The sequence below is a fragment of the Leptonychotes weddellii genome, chromosome 3, assembly GCF_054177405.1.
Source record: "Leptonychotes weddellii isolate Sample4059 chromosome 3, ASM5417740v2, whole genome shotgun sequence".
Classification (NCBI taxonomy): Eukaryota; Metazoa; Chordata; class Mammalia; order Carnivora; family Phocidae; genus Leptonychotes; species Leptonychotes weddellii.
Window position 1 is genome coordinate 443214 of NC_138371.1, and position 10519 is coordinate 453732.

A 10519-nucleotide genomic window follows, 5' to 3' on the forward strand; every position below is an offset into this window, starting at 1 on the left:
TTCCCCTGCCCACCTGGTCATCTTGGCAGGCAAGCTGGGGCTCCAGCTGGGTCCCTCCCATACAGTTGTCCCCACAGGTGCAGTCCTTCAGGGAGCACCCTCCCCCGCCCATCACTCCCCTGCCTGTCCTCTTGGCTGCCATAGGGGCCCCTTCCAGCACAGTCTTAACGCACAGCGGCAGCCCAGTCTCTGCGTCTGCTGCAGTGGTGTGCAGAGCACCCAGAAATGGTCTGCTCGGAATCTTGTGGCCAGCAAATCCCAACACGCCTCTACAGACTCTGGCCGAAATTTTGTTTTAAAGATTTTATTTTGGGGCGCCTGGGTGGCTCAGTCATTAAGCATCTGCCTTCAGCTCAGGTCATGGTCCCAGGGTCCTGGGATGGAGCCCCGCATCAGGCTCCTGGCTCAGCAGGGAGCCTGCTTCTCCCTCTCCCACTCCCTCTCCCCCTGCTCATACTCTCTCTCTCTCTCTGTCTCAAATAAAAAAAAATCTTTAAAAAAAAAGATTTTATTTATTTGAGAGAGAGAATGAGAGAGAGCGAGCACATGAGAGGGGGTAGGGTCAGAGGGAGAAGCAGGCTCCCTGCTAAGCCGGGAGCCCGATGCAGGACTCGATCCCAGGACTCCAGGATCATGAGCTGAGCCTAAGGCAGTCGCTCAACCAACTGAGCCACCCAGGTGCCCCAGACTCTGGCCTTTCAACCTGCATCCATGCACTGTGGCAGGCCGTCTGTCTGTAGCTTCTTTTTCTCCCCAGCCCAAGTCTGTGAGCCGCACAGTTACCTGAGTTCAGAAAGGCAGGCAGGCCTGTCGGGGCTCACCCCACAGCCCCCACCTCTCCTGTCTGCCTCCTGCCTGGTCCTACCTTCCCCAAGTGCATCCTTCTGTCTGCCTCTGCATTTCTAACAGACACATTTACACTGCTGTTCTTTTTTATTTTTTGTGGGGTTTTGTTTGTGTATCTGTTTTTAAGCTGTATGCCTAATGTGGGGCTTAAACTCATGACCCTGAGGTCAGAAGTCAACTGCTCTTCTAAATGAGCCAGCCAGGTGCCTCTCTAATTTTTAATGTTTTTATTTATTTTTTTAACTTTATTTTTTTTTAAGATTTTATTTATTTGAGAGGGGGAGAGAGAGAGTGAGTAAGAGCCCAAGAGCAGGGAGAGGGAGAAGCAGACTCCCCACTGAGCAGGGAGCTGGATGGTGTGGGGCTCGATCCCAGGACCCTGAGATCATGACCTGAACCACCCAGGTGCCCATAATTTTTAATATTTTTAATAGTGAGAATTCAGTTTTTATTTATTTCTTTATTTTAAATTACTACAATTTTATTAACTATATCCTTTGGGTTGTACTTTTTTTTTTTTTTTAAAGATTTTATTTATTTCTTTGAAAGAGAGAGAGAGAGAGAGAGAGCGCATGACGGGGGGGAGGGTCAGAGGGAGAAGCAGACTCCCCGCCGAGCAGGGAGCCCGATGCAGGACTCGATCCCGGGACTCCAGGATCATGACCTGAGCCGAAGGCAGTTGCTTAACCAACTGAGCCACCCAGGCGCCCCGAGAATTCAGTTTTTAAACTCCTCACCTTCACTATGTTTATTTCCTTCAACTTTTCTATGTAAATATTACATTTTTAGTTGTCATTTGGGGTTCAGACCACTGTGGTTAATATTTCACGAGCCGAAGAGGGTTGGGTGGCCATATTTTCTTCATACGCAGCCTTTTCCTGTGACGGTTATGCTTCCACTGGCGGAATGTTCTGGTCTTGGTGTTTGGCGAGGCGCCCGTCAGCGGGTGGCAGGTGCTGGGCATCAGGGGACTAGCTGCTGCTCTGTGGTCTCCTGTGGTCTTTGTGGCCTCTCTCCTGGGCAGGTCTTGAAGCGTGTGCTCTTCTGCTTTGTTTCCAAGTGTTTCTGCTGTCTGGTCCTTTGTTCCGTTGCTCATGTTCAGGTGTAGTATGTTCTCTCGTCTTAAAGAACGTGGCGTGTGGGTGTGATTTTGTGTTCACGTGTTCCTTGTGCCTTGAGTCGTGTCTCTGCGCTGCCCACGCTCTATAGATGTGGTGCCCTCGCCTGTCCGTGTGCATGTAGGAGGGAGGCCCTGGGCTGGGGCGCACTGTGGCTGTGGAGTGCTGGCCATGGTGTCTGGAACCTTCTCTCCAGGTCGGTCTGTCTCCAGCAAGACACCTCCAGATGCAGGGCCCGGGGTCACCAACACTGTGCCCCCTCCTGCAGCTGTCTTTGTGTGCAGGTGCCCTTTCTTTTCCCATACGTGTCTTTGTGGTGGGGGTGGGGGTGGGAGGGGAGTGGGCAGGAGCTAGTAGGCGTTGTTGACCTGTGTTAAATCAGCACCTGATGTTCTTTTCTAGTTTTTTTTGGTTTTGAGCGGGTCAGTGTCGACCCTCAAGGTGAGGCCTACCTCACTCAGCCCGTGCTGCCTCTTGTCGTCTCACAGATCTTGTCTGCTGGGTTGGGGCTCCCAGCCTGGAATTTCTAGGGGCGTCCCCTCTTCTGACCAGTTTTTCCTTTCTCAGCCCCAGGACCAAATTACCATCACAGGGTATGAAAAGAATACAGAAGCTGCCCGGGACGCCATATTGAAAATTGTGGGTGAACTTGAACAGATGGTTTCTGAGGATGTCCCCTTGGACCACCGTGTTCACGCCCGCATCATTGGCGCCCGTGGCAAAGCCATCCGCAAAATAATGGATGAATTCAAGGTGGGTCCCCAGCCAAGCCGTGGAGGGGTGCCATTAAGTTCTGGGGGCACGGTGGGTGCAATGGGGCACGTGCTTCCTGCTCTGGCGGGGGCACTTCCTCCCACACGGGCTAGTGGAGGGCCTCAGGTCTTCCTGCCTCAGCTGCCGACCTCACTTAGGGTTTGGAAGGGAGACCTCTGACGCTCGGGTGCCTGTCCCTGAGTTGGTGAGGCAGTGCAGAGGGCACAGCCATGTGCCGTTGATAGCGTTGGACGGTGTCCTGCACTGGCCGCGGGAGGGGCTCCCCCACAGTGCACCAGCGGCTTCTGTATGTGTCACGTTATGCTTAGCTCTGACGTATAGGACCTTTGCCTCCTGAGAACAAGGTTAACTTGGGAAAACTTCACTAGAAACCCACCATTCCCAGCCGTGCCTAACCATGAGCCTCTGGTTCAGAGACCCCAGGTGGAGGGCTTCCAGCCACCTCCAGCTGCTGTGCGTGCTCCTTCCAGGTGGACATTCGCTTCCCGCAGAGTGGAGCCCCAGACCCCAACTGCGTCACCGTGACAGGGCTCCCAGAGAATGTGGAAGAAGCTATCGACCACATCCTCAACCTAGAGGAGGAATACGTGAGTTGTGGTTGGGCAGCAGGTTTATACCCGGGACACCCGCCTCTGACTGGCCGGGGCTGACAGCAAGGCCATGTGCATTTGCTCCCAGGGGCATGCCGGGTGCAGGGTCTCCCCTGAGCGAGCCTGGTCGTCGTGCATGCCTGCTGCAGACCGACACCCCCCCTCACCCCCCCGCCTGTGCCCACAGCTGGCTGACGTGGTCGACAGTGAGGCCCTGCAGCTGTACATGAAGCCGCCAGCCCACGAGGAGTCCAAAGCGCCATCCAAGGGCTTTGTGGTCCGGGACGCTCCCTGGACCGCGAACAGCAGCGAGAAGGTCAGATGCTGTTCTGGCCCTCCGTGTGCCCTGGGAGGGGGGAGCACCTGCGAGCGGCACTTACCTCTCCATTTGGGAAGCTGCTCAGGTGGGAGCTCCTTACTAAAGCTGTGCGCTCTTTCCCCCTACAGGCCCCTGATATGAGCAGCTCTGAAGAATTTCCCAGCTTTGGGGCTCAGGTGGCCCCCAAGACCCTCCCATGGGGCCCCAAACGATAATGATCAAAAAGCAGAAACCTCTCCAGCCTGCTGCCCCAAACCCCACCACACATGGTTTGTTTCAATCTGACCCAGCAGCTGGACCCTCCATAAATTGTTGACGCCTCCCCCTCCCCGAGGTCTCGCAGTGAAGCTGGGCGTGCCAGCACCCCGCGTGCGCTCAGGATCTGCTCCCTGACACCTTTGCTCTGGGACGGCTCTCCACTGTTGCGAACACTAACAGAGGTAATTGGACATTTCCCTATAAGCGTCCCGGCTCATCCAGCATGTCAGTAAGGCTCTGGCCTCCACTGTGAGAGCTGCACAGCTGTGGCTGGGTCTACTTCCTGTGTCGTGACCTCAGGAAATAAATTTCCTTGACTTTATAAAAGCCAAAACGTTTGCCCTCTTCCTTTCCCACCTCCTTTCCTCCCTCTGCCTGCCGTCCAGACCCTCCTTGTCAAATGCAATCCACCTTCTTCCAGCTGCCAAAAAGCCCACTTAGCCCAGACCACAGGGTGGGGAGGAAGACCCAGTGTGCACACTGGGAGCGCCCGGACCCAAAGGAGAGCCGCGGTGGACCCAGAGGGGACCAGAAAGGCAGAAGGGTGACCCAGGTTCTCAGGCGGTCTTGGCTTTACACACGTTGGGTCTGAAAGCACCAAGTGTCTCCACCCCCGCACCACACAGCGCTGGAGACCCCAAGTCTGGTGAGCGAAGCCTGAGGACAAGGCTGCAAGTCTCCGTCTGGGTCCACTGTGGCTGGCGTGGTGGCCTGGTGTGGCCTGAGGAATGCGGGGACGGAGAGGGGAGGCCCGCAGAGCCGCGGGGTAGACCATCCACTCCTCCCTCGTGCCCACGCCCACGTGTGGCCAGGTGTTGAGTCGCCTCCTTTCTACCTCAGAGCCAGCGTGGCGTGGTCCCGTGCTTAGGGGAGTGCCACCCCCAGCGCTCTTCAGAGGTTTCTGGTGGTGGCATGTTTGCTGCAGCGCTGGGGCTCACCCAGGCTGTCCTCTCACACATGCCCAGCTGTTCTGTGTGCAGGCTCCGGGAGTTGGCTTGGAGAGGCAGGCTTCGTAGTCCTGGGGTGGAGAGAGGTGGTCGGTTGGCCTGGACCAGAGGACCAGCTGCCAGTAAGGGAGGGTCTGCTCTGTCTCAGGTGCGTGGTGGGGAACTGGGTGTTGGACCCCAGGCCTTGGCGAGACAAAGTGCCGCACCCCGCCCCCCCCGATTGTTGAAGGTCTGCTCTAGAGAGGAAAGGGGGCCCCGGGCAGTGCGGAGGTGCCCGTGTGCTGTGTCGTGTGGGAACAAGGACGGGCCCTTTGTCTTGCTGTCTAGCCTCCCCCTCCCTGCCTCTGCCCCCACAGAGGCGACTGGGCCTTGTCATGTTGTTCCACCCCGAGGTACTGGAGTTCCTAGGGGCCAGACGCGTGTCCGACATGTGTCCCACACACAGCCTGTGCCACCCCTGCGCCCCCATCCTTCACCCTCGAGCTCCATTAACTGAAGCTTGGTGACCTTCTGACTCTGAGATTCTGAGTAGACTGAGAATCACTTGACAAGTGAACCTTGAGCTGTCTTCGCAAGCTCCCGTCCACTGCGGCAGCCTGCAGTGTGCCCGTCTCTAGGAGCGATAGACCGGGGTAGGGGAGAACGCGCACTTCAGCAGACAGGCTGGGTGACCCCAGAGCAGGCCCGGTGAGGAGACGGAGGGAGGAGGGGCGGCGCTGCCCGGCCTTTCTCCAGGAGCACCCCCTCCATCTCTTGGGGAGCCTGATTGGGAAAGGGCACCTCCTCTCCACCTGCATGAGGCTTGGAGCCTTTCCTGTTGGCCATCTTGTTCCCTCTGCCTGCCCTTCCGACTGACTCCCACGGCGTCTACCCCAACCCCTCTTCCCTTCGTCTTTTCTACAGCTTCCTTCCGCCACCCCCACCCCTGCCCTTCCCTAGAGGTAAATTTTAAATTTTCACAACAGGTTTTTTGCACATTTGCATTTATTGCTAAATGTTGTAGATGCAAACCTCCCCTCCCTTCCCTAAACTGTACTTGGGATCTTGTGTGCTCTGTTTTTGGTGGTTGTTACTAAAGATTGCTTGGTGACCCTGCCCAGGCCTGGTCTCCTGCAGCCACCCTGCTGCTGGGACAGCCCTGGGCAGGGTGGGGTGTGCGTGTCCATTTCCTTTGTTGAATGTCTTCCATATCATGTGTTTCCATAGCTATGATCCGTCCCTTGGCCTTAATTTTGGAATCTGGAGATTATATGCAAACATGTGTAAAGGCTTATGAATATGGATGACACTGGAATTTTATAAATTCTAAAATAAAACCCAAAACCGGATACAGTGTGCTAGAACTCATTTTGTCATGCGGCATGTCTTTTTTTGGTCCCGTGGAACCAGGGGTGTCTTTAGCATGCTCTTGAGTGGTAACTGGATATCCATGGATAGTTCTAGTCTCTGGTGTGATTCTCCCAGCTGGCGTATGTGGGAGGTGGATCGGTGCCCTGAGAGCAGACAGGCGAGGGGCTGGGAGGGAAGCAGGCAGTGGGCCCTGAGCAGGGGTGAGAGGAGCCACCTGGCCTGGGGGCTGGGAGAGACATGGCAGGGAGCAGCTCCAGCCGTTGCTGCTACAGTCAGCTGGGCTTGGGGGCCCCCAGCCAGCACCTGGGAGGTAAGGTGCATGAGCAGAGACCCAGGGTCACTGAGGGCACAGCGCTCTGGGCCAAGAAGGGGCAGGAGGTGAGCTGTGGTCTCTCGAGGGCGGTGAGCCTTTGATAGCTCTGGGGCCTCGGAGTCCTTGCCCTCCAGGTGTGACTGCCAACTTGAGGTGACCCCTGTGACTTCAGAGGGAGGGGACGGGTGAGGCATGGCCGACTCCTGGCGTTGTAGGCCGTGGGCCCAGACTCTTCTCCGAGCCCAGGGAGCTGTTGTCCTTTGCTCAGTTTGTTCCAGAGAAAGCCTGTCTTCAGGAAAGGGTGCAGGAGGGAGTGACTGGACCGACCGTGGACTGTCACGTGCCACGGCAGAGCACTGGGCCAGGCGCCATGCCACTGGTGGACAAGGGAAGGTGACACAGGAGGGGTGGGGGGGGCGGAGGGGCTCACCTCATTCTCAGTGCCTGCTTGGCCAGGTAGTACTCCCGCTTCACTTTGGCCTCCACAGACTCAGGAATGTCGGGCACCAGGAGGTCGAGGACCTGGCCAATGGAGAACACCACGTGCTGGGAGCAGGACACAGTATGAGCAGCAGCAGAAGGCACCCGCCCTTTGTAGAACAGATGCCTAGAGCGGCCTGAACAGGGCCAGGTGTGGGCACCTGCTCCCAGGTGTGGGCTGAGCTGGAGAACAGCGGTGTAGCCGAGGAAATCCCCAGAGCAGGCGGAAGCCACGGCTACAGAGACCTGTCCCAGGTTCTGGGGCCCTGGGGAGCCTCCTGGGACACTGCAGTGACCAGAGACAGAGGCCAGGCAGGGATCGACCGTCCCCAAGGTGGGGAGAAGACCGTGCGCAGGAGAGCTGTGATGCGACCAGGTGATGGTGTGTCTGCACCCCCATCCCCCCAACACCTGCACACCACGTGGTGGATGTGGCAAGGCATCCTGAGGGCGGGGCCAGTAGGAGAAGCCAGCTGGGGAACTGGGAACCTGGCTAACCTCAAACACAATATTGAAGGCCAGGCAGATGGCCAGAAGATTCCAGTAGGTCGGGGAATTGTGCTCATCATCTTCCCTGAAAGCCTGGTACCTGCAGGAGACCGGGAAGTCAGTGTGGGCAGCTGGGACTCCGCCTTTTCCTCCCATGATCCTATGACTCTGGGCCAGGCTTACCTGAGGGCGCGTGGAGGAGGAGTATTCCTACCCAGGGTACTCTGACAGGACCTTCAGCTTTCAGTGTTGGGGTTCCAAAGGGATGGATGGGCTGGATTGTCCCATTCCCCTGTAGCCTAAACTGGGCCCCGCAGTGGCAAATGTCCTATTGTCCAGCGGATGTGCTAATACAATAAATCTGTGGTTCTATGGGTGGTGTCACCCTAACCGTGAGAACGTGCCATTCCACGAGACCAGCAGCGAGCTCTACTCACACTTGCCTGCCCAGCACCGCTCTCCCTGACTGAATAAGCTCGGTATTTCTGGTTTGTCATCTTGCCATCCTTTGACAGCTTCTTGTACTTCTGATAAGGTGCGACATAAACTTACATGCTGCACTCCATGGAAAGCACTACCAGGGCCAACTCTGTAGAGGGGGAAAATCTCGAATATTAAACAGTAATTGAGGGAAAAACCATCCATGAATGTAATAAGCTTTCAGTGGCTAAACTAGACACAACAGAAGAGAGACTGGGGACACGGAGACAATTCTTTGAAGTCACCCTGAATGCTCTACAGAGAGCCAGAAGATGTAACAAATACTCACCGTGCCCTCAGGAGACATGAAGGGAAATCAGAGGTACTCCAACGTGGCAGGAGTTCCAGAAGCTGAGAATGCAGACTATAGAAGCTCTGTTTGTTTTGGGGGGGCTTTTTTGTTTGTTTTTTAAAGATTTTATTTATTCATTTTATAGCACAAGCAGGGGGAGCTGCAGGGAGAGGGAGACGGAGAAGCAGACTCCCCACTGAGCAGGGAGGCCAATGGGGGCTCAATCCCAGGACGCTGGGAACATGACTTGAGCTGAAGGCAGACACTTCACCGACTGAGCCACCCGGGAGCCCCGAGAAGCTCTTGGAAACAATGAAGTGGAGAGGTTTCCGAAACTAAAAGAGAAGACATCACCTTTTAGATCAAAAGCATACACTGAGTTTCAACTTTTAAGTAGACTCTACCATGACACAAGTCAAGGAAAATGAGGAAAAAACTTTCTAATGCTACCAATGCTTCCTACAAGAAAAGCCAGGTCACAAGAGAGTAATAGTGCCAAAGAGAGGAGGGAAAATAACCTAGAATTGTATGCCTGCTATTTGAAAGACAAAGAGATATTTCCTGATGTAAAAACCAGCCTATGTCTGGGTTTGCCAACCACACACCATTCCTGAAAGTGCAATTCCAGGCAAGAATAAAAATGAACTCAGAGGGAAGGCAATGCAGAAGAAACCATAGCCACAGAAGCTACTAAAATGCACCAAATAGATGTGTTAACAAATGACTAAAAGTGTTTTTATTTTTTTATTTTTTAAAGATTTTATTTATTTATTTGCGAGAGAATGAGAGACAGCATGAGAGGGAGGAAGGTCAGAGGGAGAAGCAGACTCCCTGCCGAGCAGGGAGCCCGATGCGGGACTCGATCCAGGGACTCCAGGATCATGACCTGAGCCGAAGGCAGTCGCTTAACCAACTGAGCCACCCAGGTGCCCATAAAAGTGTTTTTATTTTTTAATAGTAAAACTAAACTGTGTAACGATAATAAGGTGCAGTGGTGGGTGCTCCGTCAGCAGTAAATGTGTGAAGATCCTTGTCACACAGGGAAAGGAGACGAGTGAATCCCTACAGTCTTGGTAAGGAACGTTTATATAGTTAAGAATGAATGCTAAAAATGTAAGGGTAACCTCTAAAATAATAAAAATGGACACCATCAGTTCCAAATGAGCAAAAAGAGGAAAAGAGAGAACACTTCTACTCAGCCACCAGAAAGCAGAAGAGAAATAAAAAGGAAAAAGAAATGAAAAAGTATCCACTATGAAGAAATCATAAATATGAACTTATTTGCAACTTGCGAGAACCTCAGAATACATAAAGCAAGAGGAGACAAGTACACAAAGAAACTGACAACTACATTCCTGGAAAGATTCTCACCCTCTATCGGAGTCCGACAGAGCAGGGGGAAAAAGAAAATGGAAATCTGAGCAGAAAAGCTTTACCTCGTAAGTATATAGAGAGCCTTGCTTCAAAACATAGGATTCAAGTTCACTTGAAACAGCAAAAATCCACTGAGCAGGTCGTAAAGGAAAACTCAACAAATGTGACAGATTTGCATTATCTAGACTCTTCAGGTTCTCTGAGCTCCAAGCAATGACCCCCAGAATCCGGACTCTTCAGGCTCTTTGAGCTCCAAGCAATGACCCCAGAATCCGGACTCTTCAGGCTTTCTGAGCTCCAAGCAATGACCCCAGAATCCGGACTCTTCAGGCTTTCTGAGCTCCAAGCAATGACCCCAGAATCAATGATTTTTTAAAAGTAGAAAAACAAAAAACCTCCACGTTGGGGAGCTTACTCTCCTAAATAACTCGTGGATAAATAGGGAGATCACAACTGCAGTTATGAAATATTCAGAAGTAAAGGACAGAGGTGTTACCAACGAAATGAGGCTTTTAAGGGGTAGGTTCAAGTAAACTTAGAGACATAAATTCACTTATTAAAACCCAAGAAAGACAAAACAAATGAGTTAAGGTGTCAAGTCCAGAAGATTGATTTTTAAGAGAAACAAAAATTCTATCTGAAAAGAAAATGAGGTCATAACTACCAAAACAGAAGAGCTTAAGAAAATCATCTTATGATGAACAAGTTTGCATCAGCATATTTTAAAAGGTAGCTGAAATAGGGAGATACCACCTCACACCAGTCAGAATGGCTAAAATTAACAAGTCAGGAAACGACAGATGTTGGCAGGGATGCAGAGAAAGGGGAACCCTCCTACACTGTTGGTGGGAATGCAAGCTGGTGCAGCCACTCTGGAAAACAGTATGGA

General features: G+C 53.2%; 2 protein-coding genes across 6 annotated transcripts in view; one reads left to right on the forward strand and one right to left on the reverse strand.

The window, feature by feature from the left end:
- Positions 1-4239, forward strand: part of HDLBP (high density lipoprotein binding protein) — a 72834-nt gene extending 68595 nt beyond the window's left edge. For all 5 annotated transcript variants that reach the window (XM_081813212.1, XM_081813213.1, XM_081813215.1 and 2 more), the window contains exons 25-28: positions 2532-2717; positions 3209-3325; positions 3516-3644; positions 3776-4239. In XM_081813212.1, the coding sequence (XP_081669338.1) occupies positions 2532-2717; positions 3209-3325; positions 3516-3644; positions 3776-3862 (519 nt within the window). In that variant the 3' untranslated portion in view covers positions 3863-4239. The remainder of the gene's footprint in view (positions 1-2531; positions 2718-3208; positions 3326-3515; positions 3645-3775) is intronic.
- Positions 4240-6441: 2202 nt separating this feature from the next.
- The window catches only part of ANO7 (anoctamin 7), a 24992-nt gene continuing 20914 nt past the window's right edge, over positions 6442-10519 (reverse strand). The window contains 2 exon segments of the mRNA XM_081815281.1: positions 6442-7061; positions 7494-7584. Coding sequence (XP_081671407.1) covers positions 6942-7061; positions 7494-7584 — 211 coding nt within the window. The 3' untranslated portion in view covers positions 6442-6941.